Source organism: Schistocerca gregaria, chromosome X, assembly GCF_023897955.1.
Source record: "Schistocerca gregaria isolate iqSchGreg1 chromosome X, iqSchGreg1.2, whole genome shotgun sequence".
Lineage (NCBI taxonomy): Eukaryota > Metazoa > Arthropoda > Insecta > Orthoptera > Acrididae > Schistocerca > Schistocerca gregaria.
In genome coordinates, this window is record NC_064931.1 from 124,233,318 (window position 1) to 124,260,281 (window position 26,964).

The window sequence follows — 26,964 nt, forward strand, 5'->3', positions numbered from 1 at the left end:
GTGTGATGTCCTTAGGTTAGTTAGGTTTAATTCGTTCTAAGTTCTAGGGGACTGATGACCTCAGATGTTAAGTCCCATACTGCTCAGAGTCATTTTTAGTATCGCGTACACAAGGTATAAAAGGACAGTGCATTGATGGAGCGCCGCGCGTGATTAGCCGAGCGGTCAGAGGCGCTGCAGTCATGGACTGTGCGGCTGGTCCTGGCGGAGGTTCGAGTCCTCCCTCGGGCATGGGTGTGTGTGTTTGTCCTTAGGATAATTTAGGTTAAGTAGTATGTAAGCTTAGGGAATGATGACCTTAGCAGTTAAGTCCCATAAAATTTCACACACATTTCAACATTGGTGGAGCAGTCATTTGTACTCAGATGATTCATGTGAAAATGTTTCCGACGTGATTGTGGCCACACAACTGAAACTGACAGACTACGAACGCATCTGGCTAGATGAACAGCTGCTTATCATTTATATTTTCCTTTTTCTTTTTACCCGTTAGACTCTTCACTTTCGGTCTCTCTCTCTTTAGCACTCATACAGTAATACAGTATCTCTCTCTCTCTCTCTCTCCCTCTCTCTCTCTCTCTCTCCCTCACACTCACACACATACACACACAAACACACACACACACACACACACACACACACACACACATACACACACACACACAGCTTTGTAGTGGTAAGCTAGTTTAAAAAAAATCATTGTCCTTAGGTCATAGATTTGTAATGTAACACACTTTATAACCCGCGTCAAATCTCTGAATATATTATTGAAGAATGATTACTGATAACAAAATTATTAATGCATGTATTAAACCGCTACCACGGGTTTCTTGGTGATAAATGTATTCTAAATTGTTAATCTGTTTTCAGTGAAAAAATGCTTAATTGTCAGATGTAGAGACATTTGAGACAGACTATAGTTTTCTATTCTGCTCCTTTCTTCATCTGCTTTCGCTTGACTGTGCCGCTGTGAAGGTAAAATGAGAACACTAACATAAAAAAGACTTAATAACAAAGAAGTGATGCCCAAGACCCTGGAATCGTTTGATTCCGATACTAGTCGGAAGATAAAAATCATCGCGTGAATGCTTTATTGTGGTGACAAGGTTTAAGAGTAACTTGTGAACTGGGAGAAGGTGCCGCAAATATTCTAGGCGCACCAGTTACTTCTGCTGCTACAGAGAGTTCGTTTAGCACTTTTGGATGGATTCATAGTAAAAAAAAAAAAAAAAAACAGAATCACATCAGAGAGAGCTCCAGAACTAACCAACGCGCCTATAACTTGAAGTTGAATCGAGCAGGAACACGACCGAAGACGGTTGGTCCCAAGGGAAAATCTGTACTGAATCGTCCAGGCAGACAAACTGGAAAGGAAGCCAATAGTCAGCGAGGAATCAGATTCAGGACAATCTGAGGTCGGAACTTCATGATTCTTCTTCAACTTAAGAAAATCATGAAATTGATTGGCAACATCTTTTAAAATTTTTTGTAGTAGTATAGTATAAGTAAAAATACCATTTATAGGCTAATCACTTAATATAATCTACTTTTAATTTAAAAAAAATGATTGTTAAACTTAAATGTAGTTTCCATTTTTTATTATATACTACCCTAAGAAATGACGTCATTAAAGACGTAAACAGCTACATTTACAGTCCAGTTTATTTCCCTTAATAACTCTCCAGTAATTCTCAAGCAGGTTTTTAAACTTGGTTATTCAACCACTAAAGAAACAGTGTTGCAAAGCACAATTAATCTTTAAAGCATAAATTCCGGGGCATTTGCGATTTACGAACGATTGGCACTAATGGCTCATCAGAGTCGGAGCGTAAAGCCGGTAGCTAGACTGCGGTTAATACCAAAGGGCATCTTGGTACTATTTTAAAGCAATTATAAGTCAAGTAGAAAAGAGATTCTAGTTTCAGATAGCGACAGGAGAATATAGTCAAAAGTTATGACCAGTCCCGTATCAGGAGAACTGAACATCGGGATGCTGTGGAGAAGTGAAAGGTTGGAAATATACGCACCTCAGTAAGTGATAAGAAAGATGACTGCTTTTATTTAAGGTGTACAGCCTGCAAAAATTTTCGTTAGCTCTTTTAGAGGAGCAATGGGAGCGGAAACAGCAAGCCTAGCAAAGCACATAGAGAGGATCATTGCTGAGGGAGACGCCTCCCTCACTCATTGCAGACACTAGAGCCAATGTTTCTACTACATACAGAGAGTCTGCCTTCTTTTCCGAAAAGGAGACCAAGGTAGTTGCTACTACGGAACTACTCCATGACTCACCCCTCCACAAACAGTCTGCGTACAAAACAGAAAAATGAAACAGCCGCTACTACAGTGCTGTTGCGCACATATTGGTTGAACGTTAGTATTGGTCGTGGGTGGATCTAGCACAGCAGTGGCCGAAAGACTTGATTCTGAATTAGGGAAACCAGCACTAGAAAACTTATTTACGAATACACTGTCTGATCAAAAGTATCCGGACAACTATTAGTGGACATTAATGTGCTTTGTGTCCACACTTCGCCTTTATGACGGCTCGGAGTCTGCTGAGGATACTTTTAATGTAGTGTCTGAACGTCTGTAGAGCCCATTACTCCACAAGAGCCGTAACCTGGGAAAGTTCTGATGTTGGACACTTTGGTCTGGAGCGAAGTCGACGTTCTGACTCATCCCAAAGGCGTTCCATTGGGTTCAGCCCATTTCAGGAATGTTATTATCCATAAATCATTGACTTACAGATGCTGCTTTAAGACACTGTGACGATGGGGAGTTTCCATTGTTAGCAAAGACTTCCGACGTTTGTGAATTGTGAGGTGTTGCTCGATCTTTTTAACTCTATAAGCTCAGTTATTTGCTAGCTGGACTGCTGGCAGCACATTGGAGTTTGCGAGTGATTCCTTCCTCTGGTGTCATGTGATTTATTACAACCACCCTCCACAAAGTTCGACGGTCCCTATCCGTCAATACATGAGCTCTGTATGGTAAAGGTTTAACTGTGGTTGTTCCTTCGCTTTTCCACTTCACAGCCACATCACCAACAGTCGCATTGGGCGGTTTTAGAGGGGTTGAAATATCCATAATGAATTTGTTTCTTTAATGAGATGCTAACGTTCGAAGTCACTGAGCTTTCCTCTGCGACTCATTCGTTTCTTACTGCTTCTATACTGACAACACAATACTCCCCGCCGTCTTTTATTCTCGGGGGTCTGTCTCTGTTGACACCTAGTGGTCAATTTCGCGTCACATAGGGATGTCCGGATAATTTTGAGCAGATAAGAGTAGTCTGTTATCAGTAATGCAACAAAACAACCCACTTATGACTCTCTGTGTCTACAGATGTTAGAAGGATCTGAATGTGGTGCTATGTACACTATGTGATCAAAAGAATCCAGACATCCCCAAAAAAGATACGTTTTTCATATTATTTGCATTGTGCTGCCACATACTGCCTGGTATTCCATATCAGCGACCTGAGTAGTCATTAGACATCGTGAGAGAGCAGAATAGGGCGCTCTGCGGAACTCACGGACTTCGAACGCGGTCAGGTGACTGCGTGTCACTAGTGTCATACGTCTGTACGCGAGATTTCCCCACTCCTAAACATCCCTAGGTCCACTGTTTCCGATGTGATAGTGAAGTGGAAACGTGAAGGGACACGTACAGCACAACAGCGTACAGACCGACCTGGTCTGTTCACTGACGGAGACCCCCGACAGTTGAAGAGTGCGAGTGCAGACATCTATCCAGACCATCACACAATAATTCCAAACTGCATCAGGATCTACTGCAAGTACTATGACACTTAGGCGGGAGGTGAGAAAACGGATTTCATGGTCGAGCGGCTGCTCATTAGCCACACATCACGCCGGTAAATGCCAAACGACACCTCCCTTGGTGTAAGGGGCGTAAACATTGGACGATTGCACAGTGGAAAAACGTTGTATGGAGTGACGAATCACGGTAAACACTGTGGCGATCCGATGACAGGGTGTGGGTATGGCGAATGGCCGGTGAACGTCATCTGCCAGCGTGTGTAGTCGGTGGTGCTATGGTGTAGTCGTGTTTTTCGTGGAGGGGGCTTGCACCCCTTGCTGTTTTGGGGGGCACTATTACAGCACAGGCCTACACTGATGTCTTGCCCACTGCTGAAGAGCAATTCGGGGAGGGCGACTGCACATTTCAACACGATCAAGCACCTGTTCATACTGCACGGCCTGTGGCGGAAAGGTAACACAACAATAACATCCCTGTAATGGACTGGCCTGCACAGAGTCCTGACCTACAGAACACCTTTGGGATGTTTTGGAACGCCGACTTCGTGTCAACCCTCACCGACCGACATCGATACCTCTCCTCAGTGCAGCACTCCGTGAAGAATGCGCTGCCATTCCCCATGAAACCTTCCAGCACCTAACTGAACGTAGACCTGCGAGAATGGAAGCTGTCATCAAGCCTAAGGGTGGACCATCACCTCACTGAGTTCCAGCATTACCGATGGAGGGTGCCACGAACTTGTAAGTTATTTTCAGCAAGGTGTCCGGATACTTTTGATCCCATAGTGTAGCATTTTTGTTCCGAGAGGAAACTTGGCATCCAGAATTAATGATTTATTTATGACTTCTCATTTCCCCTGCGCATTAAGGGAAGTGATGCTGATATTCTCGGGAACTTCCGCGGCAGTGGTGTGCGTTATAACCGAGCGCGATTCCGCTATACCAGGAAAAAGATTTGGGTGGTGACAGCGAAGTACCACCACCGCTTTCAATTACCTCTACATGCGAGAGCTAATATTGTAGAGCGCTTAAAATGCACTCTACTTTGATCTCCTAGCTCTTAAAGTGCCTTTATCGACGACAGCGCCATTTGCTTCCATTAAACGGATTACTATCCAGGGACGCCTCCATGTTGACGAAATTTGATTGCGCTTCCGCCGGAATTAATATGGAGGAAAGAGCTCCTCGGTGTTGTAACTCGATTGCACCTCTTTTATAGCTAATAAAGTTTCCTGAGAGATGCGAGTGGGACAACCAGATTTCTGCACTCTCTGATATGGCCAGTTGAGCTTCCGAATTCGTCCCGCCTGATTCAGAGAAAGAATAAATGCTTCATTTTTGCGAGTGAAACTATAAAAGAACGGCAGTACGTATGACGTAATTTCATTTTTTCTTTGCCTGAAATAGTAAAATTTCCCCCGAGAAGAGAATGGACCTGGCTTCAGTCTTATCTAAGTTTTAAATGGTCGGTTGCAAATTTGTATTTTATAATACAGCGACAGAGAGAGAGAGAGAGAGAGAGAGAGAGAGAGACAGTGGTACGATGCTCTGTTCTTCCTGTTTAAATTCTATATTTCTCTGAGTGTGTTACAATAATGAAAGCAATTTTTGGTTTTAAGAACCTCCGTGCTTATTAATAAGCACGAAAGCTAGATGAGAGGTTATTTTTCTAACGTTAACTTAAGATATACCAGCAGGCGCGAATGTGTCCTATGACCAGAAAAAGCTGACTGCAAAATGAAAACTCTCACGGCAGAAATTGTTAAAAATATTAATATTTTCCAGGATATTACTCTGCGATCGACCTTTTTCCAATAAAATCAGTCGGATGATGACATAACAGTTCGGAAAATTTATATAGACCTGATTATTACTTATTACTTACAACACTGTATCTTTTCGTACTCGTCCGAATTGATATGATTTTCTTCTCTCGATTTTCACGTGAATTTTGTGATGAAGCAAGTTATAAGTTTCTTGAAAGTATTGGAATTTGAGGTCTTGAAATTTTGTCGCACAAGCTCTCCGTGATGTAAAACGCCTCTCTTGAACTCTCCCAGTGTATTTTTTCTCTGTATTTCCAAATGATGATGACAAACAAATATTTGTAGACCGTGGACTCCTGTCAGCATTGATCAGCTTCAGATCTAAAAACAGGTTTAATTGATTCAACCCTGAAGATGATCAATGCTGCCCGAAATCGATTATCTACGGATATTTCATTTCAAATTTTGACCGGAATTAAAGAGAAAAATTAATACACTTGCTGGAGCGCTATAGTCTTCATCGCAACAACGCCGTAACCGTCCCATTGGATGAACTGTAACGTAACCACAGAGAAGGACAAGTGATTCAGCTTTTAACATTTACAGAATTTAAAATATTCTTTAATCCGCAAAAATATTTTCTTTATTTTATGGTCATTTTCGATTGTATCGCCATCATCATATATGTCTGTCTTACTAAACTGGGATACAGTATATTAAAATTTATAGCCAAGATAAGCACTGTCTGCAGATAACAAAACTGCACGGTTAACAAATGCAGATTTTCATTAACTTAGGGTCACCGTCGTCATACTGTGCTTGCAGCTCCGGTCCCGGCGGAGGTTCGAGTCCTCCCTCGGGCATGGGTGTGGGTGTTTATCCTTAGGATAATTTAGGCTAAGTAATGTGTAAGCTTAGGGACTGATGACCTTAGCAGTTAAGTCCCATAAGATTTCACACACATTTGAACATTTTTGAACATGCAGCTGCGGCGACAGCAACTCAGCTTGTAGGTAGTAACACACTATGCTGACGGTGACATACACTACAGGTAATTAATGTTTGTTTGCCATACACTTCTATTATGCTGTACATCTTTTGAAAATGCCTATCTCGGCTAGTAGTTGGATAAATCACATAAATAATGAGTAGGTATTGAATAGAATTGGAGAGAAGAGAAATTTGTCGCACAACTTGACTAGAAGAAGGGATCGGTTGGTAGGGCATATTCTGAGGCATCAACGGATCGCCATTTAGTATTGGAGGGCAGCGTGGAGGGTAAAAATCGTAGAGGGAGACCAAGAGATGAATACACTAAACAGATTCAGAAGGATGTAGGTTGCAGTAGGTACTGGGAGAGGAAGAAGCTTGCACAGGGTAGAGTAACATGGAGAGCTGCATCAGACCAGTCTCTGGACTGAAGGCTACAACAACAACAACAACAACATGTTGGCTACAATTTTTTTTGATTTATGTACTAAGGTAGTAAGACAGGCGTATCTCATGATGAGACTATAGATCGAAACCGGTTATAAAATAAAGAAAAAAATTGCATTCAGAGACTGTTTCAAATTCTACAAGCCTCCTATTGAAGTTTTTTGATGTGTTTCTGTGGCGCTCTTACTCTTACATGTGACGAATACCAGAGTTGTTTCTTGAACTTTCTCTGTCTTCCTTTAATCGAAATGTGTGTAAGGGTGCCAGATCCTCAAACACTCAGCAACTCGTAGACCAACGGTTTCTTAAGCAGTTTCTTCGGGGATGAATTACACTTCTTTGCGATTCTTTCCAGAGGTCTCTATCCCGCAGCTTCCTTCTCCAGTGCTACCTTTATGTCATCGTTCCACCTTAAATTATTCCGGTCAGATACTCAAGATTCCAGAATGTATCCTTCATTTTACGGCAGATATTGTGCTGGTTTGGAATTTCCTAACAGATTAAAACTGTTTGCCAGACCGAAACTCGAACCAGGCTCTTGCCTTTTGTGGACACACACACACACACACACACACACACACACACACACACACACACACCAACTGAGCTATTCAGGTGCAATACACAACACACTTTCACAGCTTCTATTCTGTCAATAGTTACACTACTTTCCAGACTTTACAGAAACTCTCATGCATACCTTGTTGCACAGCACTCCTGGACAACAAAACATTGCACAAAAATGTCGGTTGTTTCCAGAAATAATCTCTCACTCGGCAGCGGAATGTGCTGTGCTTTGAAATTTCTTGACAGATGAACAGTAAAATACAAGGTTCCAGATTCAAGTCCCAGTCCGATACATAATTTTTATCTATCAGGAAGTTTCAAAAGAGCATACACTCCGCTCCCAAGTGAAAGACTCTTTGTTAAAAGAACTCAAGCTTTCGGTAAGCCATCTCCCCGCAACATTTTTTCTTCCAGGAGTGGTAGTCCAGCAAGATATGCAGGAAAACTTCTGTGAAGTAGGAAAGAGGGATTCGCAGAAATAAAGCTGTGATGGCGGGCCGTGAGCTGTATGTGGATAGCTCACTCGATAAGATTGTTACACGTGAAACAATTCGAATTCCGGTCCGACAAACGGATTTAATAAATCAGGATATTTCAAACACTGTAGATGCTACACAATATTTGCACGAAGCTTAACATCTGCAAGTGTAACTGCATTTAACAAAAGACGACGATGTCTCATCACCAAGAATGGCATATTGGGTTGCGTTTCCTAGATAATTTCAGCAAAATCACACACCTATTCTAATATTCAGTATGCACTTACTTACGAGGGACACTCCCCATCGCACGCCCAGACTTAAGAGGTAAGATGACCCAGTGGACACCCTGTCAAAAACTGAACACAGATCAAGTATCAAAATAGGAGGAAGGTGTACTGAACGGTGGAAAAAAAAGCAAAATAGAAATAGTTAACGGTCCAAGTAAAAGAAATGCAATAACGAGCAGCATTAATTAGCAACGGTTACGTTGGTAAGTGTTGGGCTGCCAGGCGCTCTGGCCGTGTTCGAAACTCGCTCCTGCCGCCTATTTATTTATTTCTGTTGTCACAACATTATGAAATGTCCGTCCTGTCACTGAAACGTTTGTTATCTTTCTGTAGTTTTGGCCGTTGTCATACTAGACATTGGTTATAGAATAAGAGTCATGTGGTAAAAATACGTTACAGTAGCAAGTAAATGAGATGAATAGTGAGAGCAAGTGAGATACCCCATAGACGTCTAACAGAAAAGAAAACAAGAAATAAACGGATGTGAACTACACTCCTGGAAATTGAAATAAGAACACCATGAATTCATTGTCCCAGGAAGGGGAAACTTTATTGACACATTCCTGTGGTCAGATACATCACATGATCACACTGACAGAACCACAGGCACATAGACACAGGCAACAGAGCATGCACAATGTCGGCACTAGTACAGTGTATATCCACCTTTCGCAGCAATGCAGGCTGCTATTCTCCCATGGAGACGATCGTAGAGATGCTGGATGTAGTCCTATGGAACGGTTTGCCATGCCATTTCCACCTGGCGCCTCAGTTGGACCAGCGTTCGTGCTGGACGTGGAGACCGCGTGAGACGACGCTTCATACAGTCCCAAACATGCTCAATGGGGGACAGATCCGGAGTTCTTGCTGGCCAGGGTAGTTGACTTACACCTTCTAGAGCACATTGGGTGGCACGGGATACATGCGGACGTGCATTGTCCTGTTGGAACAGCAAGTTCCCTTGCCGGTCTAGGAATGGTAGAACGATGGGTTCGATGACGGTTTGGATGTACCGTGCACTATTCAGTGTCCCCTCGACGATCACCAGAGGTGTACGGCCAGTGTAGGAGATCGCTCCCCACACCACGATGCCGGGTGTTGGCCCTGTGTGCCTCGGTCGTATGCAGTCCTGATTGTGGCGCTCACCTGCACGGCGCCAAACACGCATACGACCATCATTGGCACCAAGGCAGAAGCGACTCTCATCGCTGAAGACGACACGTCTCCATTCGTCCCTCCATTCACGCCTGTCGCGACACCACTGGAGGCGGGCTGCACGATGTTGGGGCGTGAGCGGAAGACGGCCTAACGGTGTGCGGGACCGTAGCCCAGCTTCATGGAGACGGTTGCGAATGGTCCTCGCCGATACCCCAGGAGCAACAGTGTCCCTAATTTGCTGGGAAGTGGCGGTGCGGTCCCCTACGGCACTGCGTAGGATCCTACGGTCTTGGCGTGCATCCGTGCGTCGCTGCGGTCCGGTCCCAGGTCGACGGGCACGTGCACCTTCCGCCGACCACTGGCGACAACATCGATGTACAGTGGAGACCTCACACCTCACGTGTTGAGCAATTCGGCGGTACGTCCACCCGGCCTCCCGCATGCTCACTATACGCCCTCGTTCAAAGTCCGTCAACTGCACATACGGTTCACGTCCACGCTGTCGCGGCATGCTACCAGTGTTAAAGACTGCGATGGAGCTCCGTATGCCACGGCAAACTGGCTGACACTGACGGCGGCGGTGCACAAATGCTGCGCAGCTAGCGCCATTCGACGGCCAACGCCGCGGTTCCTGGTGTGTCCGTTGTGCCGTGCGTGTGATCATTGCTTGTACAGCCCTCTCGCAGTGTCCGGAGCAAATATGGTGGGTCTGACACACCGGTGTCAATGTGTTCTTTTTTCCATTTCCAGGAGTGTATGTTCCAACAAAACAATACAAGAGTCAAGACTTCCAAAAGGGAGCGCAACTTGAAAAAAAAAAAAACACTGGCTCTGAGCACTATGGGACTTAACTTCTGAGGTCAACAGTCCCCTAGAACTTAGAACTACTTAAAGCTAACTAACTTAAGGACATCAGACACATCCATGCCCGAGGCAGGATTCGAACCTGCGACCGTAGCGGTGGCGCGGCTCCAGACTAAAGCGCCTAGAGCCGCTCGGCCACACCGGCCGGCAACTTCAAAAACATTATGAACACTTGTTGCCGGCCGCGGTGGCCGTGCGGTTCTAGGCGCTTCAGTCTTGAACCGTGTGACCGCTACGGTCGCAGGTTCGAATCCTGACTCGGGCATGGGTGTGTGAGATGTCCTTAGGTTAGTTAGGTTTAACTAGTTCTCAGTTCTAGGGGACTGATGACCACAGATGTTAAGTCCCATAGTGCTCAGAGCCATTTGAATTTTGTGTTCAGTTTTTGACGGGCTGTCTACTGGGTGCTCTTACCATTAAATCTGAAAGGGCTGAGGTGTGCAGTTTCCCTTCCTAGCTCACTACGGCGTGGAAATTTAGTGAAAGCTTAGAGACACCAATGAAACTCAGTGTCAGGGTGGTCTGTCTGAGAAGCTTATAGTGGTGTTTCAGGGTAGGTTGCGCTGAGAAATAATTTTTAAGAAAAAAAATTGATACATTGCGCTGTTTCCGAGTATATTAGCATTAGCCAGATACAGTTAGTGTCAGTTGTTTTCAGAGCGTAGAGAAGAGCACACGGGACTGCTCAGCCCTTGGCTGGGATTCGATACTTACTACCGCACCATGTACAATTTTAGTATCGCTCTCTTGTTCAGTTTTAGGAAGCCAAACGAAGAACACGTTTGGTGACACCGTCTCTGAAGGTCCGCTTGAAACTGCGCGCACGGGCTGACTGACTAACTTCTGTACTAATTAACTCGGAAACGGCGTAATGTATCGAATTCCTTCTGAGTAATTATTTCTCAGCACAAGCCACCCTGCAACACCCTTACAAGCTTTCCAGACTGTTTCTGACTATCCTATATAAAGTCCTCAGGACAGAGGAAGTTGAATTTCATGAGCTTGACGGACAGAATTATAGCAACCCTCTTAAAAGATCACACTGGTCGCTTTGGAGCGATGCAGATGTAGAATTGGTACAAGGTAGTCATGAGACCCTTCATAGCTACCGTAATTATAAGAGTGCAGTTTCGTACATGTATTAGTTGGCTGTATGGAATTAGAGGAGGAATACTGGTTGCAAAAAGGAGCCACCGCGTTTGCACGTGCCCATGATAACACCGTGGATGTGTATGACCCAACTGTTGGTGCACCAATGCGGGTAGTCCAAGGTGTCTACAAGGAATGATTTACCACTCGCAGTCGTGTGCCACTGCGAAGGGCAGTTGTTGTAGGAAGATCCCAAACAACAGTGACTGAATGCGAGTGCCACGCCTTGGCAGTGACAATCAGTTTAAATCCCGAAAGAAACTGCTATTATCGGTGAATACACGTCCATCTCAACTACTTTCCGAACGAACATTGCTAAGACAACTGCATGTAGTAGACTTTGGTGCCGGGTACCTTGCAAAACGCCTATACACCCAGTGATACAGAGAGGGGAAGTCGTCAGTTGGTCAAACACATACACTGAAAGTGGTTGGCAGTAAGCATGTAGTGTTGCTCGACGAGTCGCAATTTGGGCTCTTTTCAAATGAAGAAAGGCATCTAGTGCACCGACAGATCAGAGAGGCGTTTAAACCGCCGTGTGTGGAGGATTTGTTTGATGTCGGGGGTGGCTTTATATGTTGGGAACAGTTTTCGTATCATGAATTGGGCACACTTATTCACGTTACAGTGAACGTGAACCAGGTTGTTCATTTCAACATTGTTGATGATACGTGTCGGCCTTCCTTTTACATCTTCATGACGAGTATGCTGAAGAATCTCTCGTCCTTCAGGATGTCAACAATCATGACCTCGTGGATGAAAGCATGCGTCCCTGGTTTCGCGAACACTCAGGGGCCTTGTCGTACCCTGAATGGCCCGCTAAACCAACTGAGCTCAGTCCCATGCAATTTGTCTTTCACTGCTTGGTACAGTGGGTGAAACGTGGCTGTCAAAATCCATGAGGTATGGTAGCTCCACAGGATCGAAAGTGATGTTGTGTGGAGTGGTTGACTGGTATACCCCGAGGGGCAAGTTCAGTCGCCTAGCTGGATAGATTTTTCTTCCTACGCGCACACCACCTTTCCGTCTGGCAGTATATCTGTTGAGTCCAAGTGGCGGTAATGTACCTGCGTGTGTGTGTGTGTGTGTGTGTGTGTGTGTGTGTGTGTGTGTATGTATGTGTGTGTGTGTGTGTGTGTGTGTGTGTGTGTGCGTGTGTGTGCAGTGTTGATGAGTGGCTTCAGCTGCATATCGCGTACATGAAGAAACTTGCCGACTCTTCTTAGCCGCCATTATCAAGTCCAGAGACGGTGTTACACGGTATTAACGTCATGTCACGTGGGGCTGATTTACATCGACATAAATACCCTGTAAGCTACAATACGGTGCGTGTCGAAGGGTACCTAGTAACACTGTTAGTTATACCCTTTCCTGTTCCACACACAAATGGATAGAGGAAAAACCAGCTATCTACATTCTTGCGTATGAGCCCGGTTTCTCGCATCTTGTATTCGCGGTCCTTATATAAGATGCATGTTCGTGGCAGTAAAGTCATTCTGAATTTTTTCGCAAATATCGGTTTTCTAAGCTTTGTCAATAGTGTTTCTTGGAAAGAACGTTTTCCTCCCTCGTGGGATTCCTGACTAAGTCCACGGAACATTTCCGTAACAGTCGTATGTTGGTACACGCCTCGGAATTGCTTCAAAGTCTTCCTTTAAGCCGACCTGGTGAGAATCCCAAACACTGGAGCAGTACTCAAGGATGGGTCGCACAAGTGTTCTGAAAGTGGTCTCCTTTATAGATGTCCTACACTTTCCCAGGATTCTCCTATTAAACAGAAAATGACCATTCGCCTTCCCTGTAAGCGGCCTTACGTGCTCGTTTTATTTTGCACTTTGCTACGTTAAGCCGACATGTTTAATCGACGTGATTGTGTCAAGCAGCACATCACTGATGTTGTGTTCGAACACGACAGGATTTTTTTTCTTACCCATTTTCATTAACATACATTTTCTCACATTTACAGCAATCTACCATTCATCACACCAAACAAAACTTGTTTCCGAGTCATCCGGTATCATCCTACAGTCAATCAAAGGCTGCACTTCCTCACATTACAACGCCATCAGAGTGCTACTCCCACTATCTGTCAGATTGTTTACGTATTAGAGAACAATACTGGGTTCTACTACCCTTTCCTGGAGGCACTCCTAGAAATACCTCTGACTCACGAAAGCACGAAAGCACTCAGGTTCAGGACAACTTCCTCAGCTCCATTACTTGAAAAGCCATACGATCAGTTCTTGTGGAATACATAGTGATTCATACGAGTACCCAAAAAATCAACTATATTATGTTTTAAAATAAATAACTGGCAGTCAAATGTAAACAAGACATATGGAATTTAAGTAAGTAAACTGTTTATTGTTTCAAAAGTAATCATCGTAACCGTTAATAAATTTATTCTACTTTGAGACAAGATGGTCAGTGTCTCCACGGAAAAATGTTTATGGTTGCCTACGGAATCACGATTGTATACCGACCTCTTTGCCGGAAGCAACCTCACAGCCGCGAATGTCTTTCTTCAGGGCTCCAAACACATGGAAATCGAATGGGGAGAGGTCGGGACTGTATAGAGGATGTGTAACGGCCTCCTAGAGAAATTGTTGCAGCGTAGTTGAAACAACCTGCCAACAAAACTCCCACTAACATGTTGCCAATTTGTTTCGATTACGCTGCATTTCTTTCGCTGGGAATCCCTTACACATCCTCCATACAGTCACGATCTCTCCCCATAAGATTTTCCATATTTTTGGAGCTCTGAAGAAAGACGTTCGTGGTCATCAACTTGCTTCGGAATAAGAGATGCACGTCTGTGTACAATCATAGTTCTGTAGTCTGACCGTCCTCACCTTCTTGTTGCCCGAAGGTGGCTTGTTAATGTTTGGAGTAAATCAGTTCAAATGGTTGAAATGGCACTGAGCACTATGCGACTTAACTTCTGAGGTCATCAGTCGCCTAGAACTTAGAATTAATTAAACCTAACTAACCTAAGGACATCACACACATCCATGCCCGATGCAGGATTCGAACCTGCGACAGTAGCGGTCGCTCGATTCCAGACTGTAGCGCCTAGAACCGCACGGCCACTCCGGCCGGCGAGTAAATCAGTAACTTGGGCGGCCGATCACATTTCCACAGTACTTTCCACGCTGAGATAGTGACATACTGCAACGAGTGACAGGGACAGTGGAATTTAAATAAACAGTTCTGTTAATAATAAAAATACTTATCTTTCTTGTTGCTTTTCTTTGATGTATATTGATGGCTCGTTGTGCATTTCCTGTCTGTGTTTTATCTTTCTATAACCGTCTAGAGTGTGGTCGGGTTGGTGTTTCAATAATAATATGAATTCTGGTGGACTTTCTGCAGAATTACATATATACATTTTGAGTCATTTCACTTCAGAATGCAAGTCAATAAAACACACATACCTCGATCTCCATCCTCGCGCTTCAAACTCGTACAACCAGCTGCCCAAAAGAACAAAAATTTACATCTAACGACAAAGAAATTACTATTATATATCGATATATTTGTGCAGAACAATCCTTGGAACATATATTTCATAAATAAAATACAATTAATTGTCTATCTTTTATGACAAATCTATAATAATCGTTATCATTACATTAAGTATTTATAAACGTTGACATTTAAAAATTTTCGCATATTTATGTAGAAGTGGATATTTGGTTTTTATATCTTCGGTGCGGTATCGTTCACTTCATATGATCTGAGATCGGTTGAACATTTATCTCACCATTATCAGTTTTAGTAGAGTAGACAACCGCAAACACTTTTCCATAAAGGCTCTGACAGTCCTGTCTTATAGTTGGATAAATTTATTAACAAAAATATGGTTCAAATGGTTCTGATCACTATGGGAATTAACATCTGAGGTCATCAGTCCCCTATAACTAAGAACTACTTAAACCTAACTAACCTAAGGACATCACACACACCCATGCCCGAGGCAGGATTCGAACCTGTGACCGTAGCAGTCACGCGGTTCCGGACTGAAGCGCCTAGAGCCGCTTGGTCAACGCGGTCGGCAATATATTAACAGCTACAGGGATTATTTTCGAAATAATAAACAGTTTACTTACTTGTTCTCCATCTGTCTCATTTCATTTGACTGCTCCTTATATATAATAATTTTAGGGTTACATTAATCATTTTTCGGGTGAAGAGTTTATCAGAAATCTGTCAGTGTTGTAGTACATATATTTTTGGCGTCTAGTTTGGAATCGACTTATTTATTCTCAAGCTAGACTTACTGAGGCTGCATTGAATGTGCCTGATCTTAATGACAACCATCTAAAATTAGCAATACATGCATCACACAGTGACGGTAGATGAATGTCACAATACACATATACTCACTATACAGGGTGTTACTAAAAGGCACGGCCAAACTTTCAGGAAACATTCCTCACACACAAAAAAAAGAAAATATGTTATGTGAACATGTGTCCGGAAACGCTTACTTTCCATGTTAGAGCTCATTTTATTACTTCTCTTCAAATCACATTAATCATGGAATGGAAACACACAGCAACAGAACGTACCAGCGTGACTTCAAACACTTTGTTACAGGAAATGTTCAAAATGTCCTCCGTTAGCGAGGATACATGCATCCACCGTCCGTCGCATGGGATCCCTGATGCGCTGATGCAGCCCTGTAGAATGGCGTATTGTATCACAGCCGTCCACAATACGAGCACGAAGAGTCTCTACATTTGGTACCGGGGTTGCGTAGACAAGAGCTTAAAATGCCGCCATAAATGAAAGTCAAGAGGGTTGAGGTCAGGAGAGCGTGGAGGCCATGGAATTGGTCCGCCTCTACCAATCCATCGGTTACCGAATCTGTTGTTGAGAAGCGTACGAACACTTCGACTGAAATGTGCAGGAGCTCGATCGTGCATGAACCACATGTTGTGTCGTACTTGTAAAGGCACATGTTCTAGCTGCACAGGTATGAAATCATGATAACGTGCTCAATTGAGCGTAGGTGACTGACTAAACTTAAACGAGCTCTAACATGGAAATTAAGCGTTTCCGGACACATGTCCACATAACATCTTTTCTTTATTTGTGTGGGAGGAATGTTTCCTGAAAGTTTGGCCGTACCTTTTTGTAACACCCTGTAAGTCAGCATCATGTAGATGTTAGGATTGAGACTGAACCGTTCGGTTCGAAACTAATCGCCAAAAACATATGTGCTGCAACTGTGAAATATTTGTAATAAACTCTTCACGAAATAAAAGTGCTGCTGGTTCTACAGCAACAAAACGTTGAAGTTACGTAGTTTGTCAAATTCCTGATTGACCTCGAAATAGTGAAGTATATGTGTTTAACCGTGTCGGTGTAGGTCGCAAGCTGTTCGGCGGGTACCGCATCGTGCCGAAGGCGTGCCGCTCGCCGGAGATGGAGCCCACGGAGCGCGGCGTATGCATGTTCAACCTGGAGTGCACACAGCGCCTTGGCACGGTGGTGGGCACCTGCGTCGACGGCTTCCTGTTCGGTACGTGCTGCCGCCTGCCGCCCGACGCCGACGAGCTGGCCCTGCCCGACGACATCCCAGCGGAGGACGTGCTCAACGCGGCCGACGCGCCGCCGCCACCGTCGCCGGCAGCGCCGCCGCCACCCCCGCCGCCCCCGCCAGGGCTCTTCGACGGCCTCCTGCTGACGCCGGCCCACATGCCACAGCCGCAGCCGCCGCCCGACACCGTCCTCGTCCACCAGAACGGCTCGCACGTCCACGACTCGGGCGACCTACAGGACCTGTTCGAGCCCGCCACGCACTACAACGTGTCCGGCCCTCACGAGCCCGAGACCGACATTCTGTTCGACGCCACTCGACCCGAGCCCGAGCTCAGCACGTTCAGCTACGTCGGCAGTAACGCGGTAGCGGCAGACGTGTCCCACCCCCAAGACGGCAGCCCCTTACTCCACACTACAGAGAAGTCCGCGACGACTGCTGGAACTTCCTATTCAACTGCCGGCACCAGTAAATCCACTTCGTTCTCCTCCACATATTACAGCTCGCCTGGTTTAGAACACACACCTGAAAATAAACTCACCACCCAGCCATTGACACCTGGAGGCTATATCACTCTTTTCTCCACAACAACGAGTCCTATTGCCGATTCCACTACGCCAGGAAATGTTCCTCCCTCGCAACCAGACAACGACGACACTAGACTGACGTATTCGTCCCCAAAATTGACGACCGCGTCAGACTCTTACTCTTCGACGCGCAAAGCGACGACTAAACCTGTGTTCACGACGGCAGTACATTACACTTTCAGACAGGAGACGACTACGAGGAAACTGACTCCGGACGACGATGGAATGGTGCAAATAGCTACCATCAGTGCTGACGACAAATTCACTAAACCACCAATGAGTACGAGTATTACCAGTAATAATGCCGACTCCATAAACCAAATAATAACTATGCTGAACGAGACAGGTCTCGACATCCTGGACCCTCAACCCGAACCTTTACCTGAAGTGACACTTACATCTACAGCCTCTAGCGGGCAGCAGAGTGGGCTCTCCACTTGGGTGTCTGTCGATGAGAAACCGCAGTGGGCCTCCCACAACACTCCCAGTCCGACATCTCAGGGAACCGAAAGCTCCTCCAAGAAACCTCTATTTTCTTCTACCACTTATTATACTACAAAGACGACATCCAGACCTTCAATATATACAACATCTGCACTGAACTTTCCGGAAAAGGACTCTGTGAGTCCTATTGTCTTCCCAACCTTGCAGGAGGTGCCTCTGACATCTGTTCCCACTCACTCTAAGCCGCCTGCTCCAACGGTGATAGTGCTGAGCCCGCCTAACTCAGCTTATACCACTCAAAACTTTCCGACAGTACATATTTCCACTAGGAGGCCGCCACCATATACTTTCTACACACCACCAGCTGACGAAGTTACTAGTGAATTGGTAACGAAGAAACCCTCCTTCTCACAGAGACCTTCTACTTCAACTGTGACGAAACTGGAAAGCACGACTGTCAAAGTGCCTCCAGTTACTTCTCGACCACCGACTACTGTGACAGTCCGACCGATCTCCAGTCACGTCCCAACAATTGCTAAACGCCCACCTACAGTTACTGCTGTGACTGGAACCTTAGGCACTACTACCGTGACTAAAAGACCCACGACATACTCGACATCGACGGAGTACGATCAGGTAACGTCAATCGCTGACCTCGTCAACTTTCCACCAGTGCGGAACCCACAGCTGAACATGAGCGTATCACAGCAGGAGACTCTGCAAGTTGTGCTGGCGACAGAACCGAGCTCCGAGCCGAGTCACGAGGTACCGCTAGTGCCGGACGACAACGACATTACCACGCCAGAATTCGTGGAGGACGAGAAGTTCGACGATAAGATGCAGGCGTTCGTGAACAAGATAGTGCAGTCGCTGCAGGGCAACTTCCAGGATCTGGAGGAGGTGATCTACAGGCCGCGCAACGTGACGACGGTGGCGCCGCCAGTGGCGCAGTCGACGACTCGTCGGCCGACTCGTCGGCCGACGCAGCCCGGCAGCACGACTCGTCGGCCGACTCGTCGCCCCACCACGGGCTCGACGACTCGCCGCCCCGCCACCGCAGCCGCCGTGGCAGCCTCCACCACCAGGAGGCCCTCTGCCACCCCCACCAGGCGGCCGTCTACACCCAACAGGAGACCAACCACCGCCAGTACCACCAGAAGGCCGTCGTCCTCGCAGAGTACCACAAGGTATAGTAAACAAAAATTACTTCATTTTCAGTCCCAGTAGTTTATTTCTCCAATAATCATATTACAGTGATGTAGAACGCCGTCAACGAAAATATGCAGTTAGGCATACGAACAGATATCTGTCTTTTATGAGGAGAGGTGACGACCGTAGTCTTGTTGAAGGAACCATCCCAGCATTTGACTGAAGTGATTTAGGAAAGTAATGTAATCCTCGCATACCATTCGGTACCTGTGCAATCGAATGTCATTATGTGTGCTTCATTAGCGCAAAAGGCATCAAAGGAAATACAGGGTGTCCAGAAAAGGGCTCCCTGATTTCAAAATTAAATATCTCGAAAAAAAAAAAGATCGATAGAGGAATGCAGTAAACGGTACGCTTATTGTCAAAGCCGTAAGAAGTTTATACAGCAGTTTGAAATAATAATTACAAAAGCTGTTAACAAAAAAATGGTTCAAATGGCTCTGAGCACTATGGGAGTTAACATCTTAGGTCATTAGTCCCCTAGAACTTAGAACTAATTAAACCTAACTAACCTAAGGACATCACACACATCCAAGCCCGAGGCAGGATTCGAACCTGCGACCATAGCAGTCCTGCGATTCCGGACTGCAGCGCCTAGAACTGCACGGCCACCGCGGCCGGCAGCTGTTAATAGATGCCGCTGTACGCTTTACAGCACATATCAGCATACATAAGTGAAATAATCGTAGGCCGTGCGGTTCTAGGCGCTACAGTCTGGAGCCGAACGACCGCTACGGTTACAGGTTCGAATCCTGCCTTGGGCATGGTTGTGTGTGATGTCCTTAGGTTAGTTAGGTTTAATTAGTACTAAGTTCTAGGCGACTGATGACCTCAGAAGTTAAGTCGCATAGTGCTCAGAGCCATTTTTGAAATAATCGTATGAAAACAATCTTTGCAAAGAATCACGTCACAATGTTTTCAAATTGTTCGCAGAGGTGGCGCAATCTAAGAATGAAATTCGCCATCACATTTCGTAATGTCTCAACCGAAATGGAGTCACATGCCACAGAGATCGCCGATTCAAGCTCGTCCAGCGTGGCGGGATGCTTCGGGTAGACCTTGTCTTTCACTGTGCCCCACAAAAGAAAGTCATAGGGAGTCAGATCCGGCGAATATGGATGCCAATCCATGCCTGCACCAGTAAATTTGGGATATTCCAAAGCAATGACTCGATTCCCGAAGTATTCCTCATGAAAGCGAAACACTTGTTCGGTCCGATGTCGTCGGGCTCCGTCTTGCATAAACCATTCAGTACCTGGTCGATCCTCTAACGCTTGCTGTGTGGTGACAAATTGTTCCAAAACTGCAACGTAACGTGCACCAGTGACCGTTTCTCGAATGAAAAAAGGGCCAATAATACCTCTGTTGCATACTGCAGCCCACACAGTAACTTTAGGAGAATACAGGGGTTTCGCTTCACAACAATACGGCTATTCGGAACCCTAAAATCGCCAGTTCTGCTTATTCACGTATCCATTCAGGTGGAAGTGTGCTTCATCTGTAAACCAGATGCAGCCAACATCAAATCCTTCACTAACAATCATTGTGAGCATCTGATTAGCAAAGGCAACCATTTGTTGCACAGCTCGTACGGGTATGGCCTGGTGCGTTTGAATTTTGAATGGATACATGTGTAGGCTCTTTCTCAGAATTTTCTGCATGCTGGAACGCTTCAAACCAGTCTCACATGCAATTATACAGACGGATGACATTGGATTTCGCTGAATAATTCCAGAAACTGTGGCGATATTTTCAGGCGTAACTGCGGTTTGCTTGCGGCCCATTAGATCCTCAGTTACGCTGTCTGTTCGTTGAAATTTTGCGAAGAGCGTACGAATGGTTTTCGCATCGGGTCCTTTTGGAACATTAAATCGTGCTTGAAAACTTCGCCTTGTTGCCATAGGACTCTCTTCTAACCTGTGGTACTCTAGCACCAGAAAAACGCGTTTTTCAATGGAGTACATGGTTTTAATCTCTTCCTTCGGTACGCTAACCTCCTTTCACGTTTCAGTAGTGGAACTGATCCCTCTGGGCTTCGTCTCACTATTTATATTAGGCATTACGTATGGTGATTACAGCGCCATCTGTTAGCAGCTTTTGTAACTATTATTTCAAACTGCTGTATAAACTTCTTACAGCTTTCACAATAAACATACCGTTTACTGCATTCCTCTATCGATCTTTGTTTTCGAGATATTTAATTTTGAAATCAGGGAGTCCTTTTCTGGACACCCTGTATATCGAAAGTGTACAACTATTCGTTATAATGAAACATGGATACCGGGTGATCAAAAAGTCAGTATAAATTTGAAAACTTGATAAACCACGGAATAAAGTGGATAGAGAGGTAAACATTGACACACATGGGGTTTTATTAGAATCAAAAAGAAACTAAGTTCGCAAAATGTCCGAGAGATGCGCGTCGTTTGGTGATGGTCGTGTGCTCAGCCGCCACTTACTTCATGCTTGGCCTCCCAGGTCCCAAGACCTCAGTCTGTGTGATTATTGGCTTTGGGGTTACCTGAAGTCGCAAGCGTATCGTGGTCGACCGATATCGCTAGGGATGCTGAAACAACATCCGACGCCAATGCCTCGCCATAACTCCGGACATGCTTTACAGTGCTGTTCACAACATTATTCCTCGACTACAGCTATTGTTGAGGAATGATGGTAGACATATTGAGCAATTCCTGTAAAGGACATCATCTTCGATTTGTCTTACTTTGTTATGCTAATTATGGTTATTCTGATCAGAAGAAGCGCCATCTGTCTGACATTTTTTGAACTTTTGTATTTTTCTGGTTCTAATAAAACCCCATGTCATCCCAAGCATGTGTGTCAATTTGTACCTCTCTATCTACATTATTCCGTGATTTATTCAGTTTTCAAATTTATAATGACTTTTTGATCACCCGGTATATTGTCCTAATAACGAATGGGTGCAAACGTGCGTAATTATAAAGATTAATTTTGATTAGTTGGACGAAAATGTCTTTTAATAGCAGAGCTGCAGTTATTGAAAATTTAATAATAGAAGGAAATAGTACGGTCGCCAGCCCTGAAGTGGACAATTATTCGTAAAACTGAATGAGTTAGATTGAATTTAAGCTTCCACAACAATGAAAGACACGTGCGTGAGCGACAACGTTCATTACTTACACGGGAGCTCAATTCAATACGCAGGCGATCACAAAATTTATTTGTTCAGTCACTCTGATATTCAGTATTTTATAATTAAATAAAATCAAAGCTAAATGAATTATTCTCTCAAGCGACGCGGAGAGAGTTAGCGAAACCTCACTGTAATGTTTAATGATATTGATTTTAACTAACCACTCTTTCCAATAGTCTAAACTCAGTGCCAAAAATATGAGAATTAAGTTTAATGACACCATAAATCGCAGCAATGTACTAATGCAACGCCAAAATACGATAACCAAGAGATCGATACATGAAATTACGAAACACACAAAATGAATAATATAGACACATCAAAAAGAGTTTTGAATCACCCCGGTTACCAGAACTCCTGAAGATAGACGTTGGATGTAGATATTGTATCACAGACACAGTCCCTTTGACAGTTCAGAGATGTCACTAAACCCGCCCAGAGATGTAAACAACCATTCATGTACGGCACCTATTAGACGTATGGTGTCCGACAGCCGATCAGTTCCAGTCATTCCACCAGGAAGGAGGTACACGGCTCGAGTTGTCTGTAGTTCAACTATACCTAGACGGTCAATACCGCGGTTCCATCGCGTCCGCATTGTTACTTTGGGTCAAGAAAGGGAAGTGTCCAGGCGTCTCGGAGTGAACAAAAGCGATGTTGTTCGGACGTGGAGGAGATACAGAGAGACATGAACTGTCGATGACATGCCTCGCTCAGGCCGCCCAAGGACTACTACTGCGGTGGATGACCTATACCTAAGGATTATGGCTCGGAGGATCCCTGACAGCAACGCCACCAGGTTGAGTAATGCTTTTCGTGCAACCACCGGACGTCGTGTTACGACTCAAACTGTGCGCAATAGGCTGCATGATCCGCAACATCACTCTCGACGTCCATGGCGAGGTCCATCTTTGCAACCATAACACCACGCAGCGTGGTACAGATGGGCCCAGCAACATGCCGAATGGACCGCTCAGGATTGGCATCACGTTCTCTTCAACGATGAGTGTCGCATATGCCTTCAACCAGACAATGGTCGGAGACGTGTTTGGAGGCACCCTGATCAGGTTGAACGCCTTAGACACACTGTCCATCGAGTGCAGCAAGGGGGAGGTTCCCTGTTGTTTTGGGCTGGCATTATGTGGGGCTGACGTACGCCACTGGTGGTCATGGAAGGCGCCGTAACGGCTGTCCGATACGTGAATGCCATCCTCCGACCGGTACTGCAACCATATCGGCTGCATATTGGCGAGGCATTCGTCTTCATGGAGGACAATTCGCGCCCCCATCGTGTACATCTTGTAAATAACTTCCTTCAGGATAACGACATCGCTCGATTAGAGTGGGCAGCATGTTCTCCAGACGTGAACCCTATCGAATAAGCCTGGGATAGATTGAAAAGGGCTGTTTACGGACGACGTGACCTACCAACCACTCTGAGTGATCTACGCCGAATCGCCGTTGAGGAGTGGGACAATTTGGATCAACAGTGCCCAAACGGTATGTAGACATTAGTACTTGGGCGACAGTAAAAATTCCTATATCTATTTCCCCAAAAACTATAAAGTGTTGAACAAAAAGGAGAAATAGATATAAATTTATTTCACTGAAGAATATCTGTACGAAATTTCATCTTATCCTGTGTTTCATACCTGCCGGTTTCCTTCCATAAGAGGCCACATGACATCATACACATGCAAGTTATAACCAACCCGTTTGCCACGATGATGCACTGACCCAACAGTAAATACGTATCGAGAATAAGACGATAATGTTTTACGGATTAATGAAGGTACAATTTAGCGGAGGTTTCCAACGACTCTAAAGACGAGCAGAAAACAGGGCCGCGGCAGTTTCGCTCGACCATTCTCGTGGGGGTGCATGATATCTAATGATATCAACGACGACTTTCATTCCTCCGGTAAGCAAATTTGTAACGGAATAGATTATAGCTGTTTCTTCACCGTCTAAATCTGAGAACAATTGTACTTTACGCTACTTATGGATATTTGGTTATGAATTAAGAAAACTCATATTCATTTATGTCGTTTGTATGTTCGATAGCCACCGAGTAAAACACCATTAAACTCGAGATTAAAAGCTGAGAGAAAATAAAAATATTGACATGACGTTTGCCAACTCGTAAACTATGTCTTTAATACCGAAGGGTTCTGTATTTCACGCCAAGAACTTGTAGTATTAAAATGATGATTATCTGCAAAAAAATTAATAACATTTATTTAGGGTGAAGACAACATTTCAGTGATATCTCTAATATGGTAACAGCAGATATGACTCTCCAAGTTTTAGTATTTTTCTTAAATGACATGTTAAAACTTTCAAACTGAAAACCAATCAGACTGCTGAATGTTGTTTCCCATTAACAGCGTAAGTACTACTTTCAGAAGTATATTACAGAGTTTTTTGATGGAACAAATTTGATGTAAATGGCTCTTGCATATGAACCATATTCTGCTTTTCTAGAGAATTTATGTCTAATGTCGTTTCAGACAGTCAAAGACTTCTAACGTTTGCATCCAGAGTTAATCAAGAAAATTATCTTAAGTCATCACTGCAGCAATGTTTATGCAAGAACAGTGGAAACGTGTCTGTGATGGTGGCGGTGTTGTTGGTGGTGGTGGTGGTGATGGTGGTTGCGGATCTGCACCTTTCGCCAAGATCAGAATCTTCAGAGACAGAGCAGTCAGCTCGGTTTTCTCCAAGAAATGGACACTTGGCTAACCATTACACAATTAAAACTAATGGAATTGCTTTCAGAACCTATGGAAACTCTAAAGTGGATTCCACATACGAGAAACGGATCACGAACTCGCCAATGTTGGTGGAACGCGTAACCGCAGAGCGGCCTTGGTTCCGGGAAACACTTCACGAACCACACTGTTCACTGTTGCATACGCATTGCTGTTGAGTTGTGGGTGAGCTGCTATGATACAAGGAGTGACTTGCAACACGACAGGCGACCGCCGGCGGGCTCGACGGCCAGACCGTCGACGACGCGGAGGCCGACTAAGCGACCCAGCTCGACGCGACCTCGGCCCAACACGACCACCACCGTCTCGACCACACCCACCACCACCACCACCACCACCACCACCACCACGACTACCGCGAGGACGACTGCTGCACAGGCCGCTGTCGAGGCAGAGACGACGGCCCTCGTCACAGAAAAGCCCGACCTTTCAACTGAGGCAGAGGCGACGGCAACCACCACGCCAAAGCCAATCGATTACAGGAATGGTAAGAGACACTGGTGCTTCTCTGACACCTATATTCAACATACTTACAAATTACTTCCAGTTACTTATGCAGCTCCTGCAGGGATTGTTATCTAAAGCATCATAGCTCACAGAGTACACGTGGAAGGCACAACAGTTACACCGACAGATTAAACGTTTTCAGTTCATTGATGTACACGATAAATTCCATTATATACTGGTGCTACTATACAGGATATTCCTAACCATTTGCGACAGTTTGAGGGGGCGGCCGGGGGGGGGGGGGGAGGAGGGGGGGGGGGGTAGGACAGGCGGGACGAATCCTACGATCAAAACAATAGAAAATTTTTCCAATCAACGTACGTTGGTAGTGAAATGCTGGTACTGTAAAGAAGAAAGTGGCACCACATCACCTATCACAAACTACTACAGTGATATACACTACTGGGCATTAAAATTGCTACACCACGAAGATAACGTGCTACAGACGCGAAATTTAACCGACAGGAAGAAGATGCTGTGATATGCAAATGATTAGCTTTTCAGAGCATTCACACAAGGCTAGCGCCGGTGGCGACACCTACAACGTGCTGACATGAGGACAGTTTTCAACCGATTTCTCATACACAAACAGCAGCAGACCGGCGGTGCCTGATGGAACGTTGTTGTGATACCTCGTGTGGAGGAGAGATGCGTACCATTACGTTTCCGACTTTGATAAAGGTCGGATTATAGCCTATCGCGATTGCGGTTTATCGTATCGCGACATTGCTGCTCGCGTTGGTCGAGATCCAATGACTGTTAGCAGAATATGGAATCGTTGGGTTCAGGAGGGTAATACGGAACGCCAACGGCTTCGTATCACTCGCAGTCGAGATGACAGGCATCTTATCCGCATGGCTGTAACAGATCGTGCAGCTACGTCTCAATCCCTGAGTCAACAGATGGGGACGTTTGCAAGACAACAATCATCTGCACGAACAGTTTGACGACGTTTGCAGCAGCATGGACTATCAGCTCGGAGACCATGGCTGCGGTTACCCTTGACGCTGCATCACAGACAGGAGCACCTGCGATGGTGTACTCAACGACGAACATCGGTGCACGAATCGTAAAACATCATTTTTTCGGATGAATCCAGGTTCTGTTTACAGCATCATGATGGACGCATCCGTGTTTGGCACACATCGCAGTGAACGCACATTGGAAGCGTGTATTCGTCATCGCCATACTGGCGTATCAACCGGCGTGATGGTATGGGGTGCCATTCGTTACACGT

The 26,964-nt window shown here is 45.1% G+C and overlaps 1 protein-coding gene across 2 annotated transcripts in view; it reads left to right on the plus strand.

Annotated features, from left to right (window-relative positions):
* The window catches only part of LOC126298790 (serine protease filzig), a 141,645-nt gene that overhangs the window by 78,743 nt on the left and 35,938 nt on the right, over window positions 1–26,964 (plus strand). Inside the window, exons 3-4 of one of the 2 annotated variants that reach the window (XM_049990251.1) lie at window positions 16,867–19,255; window positions 25,427–25,707. In XM_049990251.1, the coding sequence (XP_049846208.1) occupies window positions 16,867–19,255; window positions 25,427–25,707 (2,670 nt within the window). The remainder of the gene's footprint in view (window positions 1–16,866; window positions 19,256–25,426; window positions 25,708–26,964) is intronic. The other variant, XM_049990252.1, reaches the window with a different exon arrangement.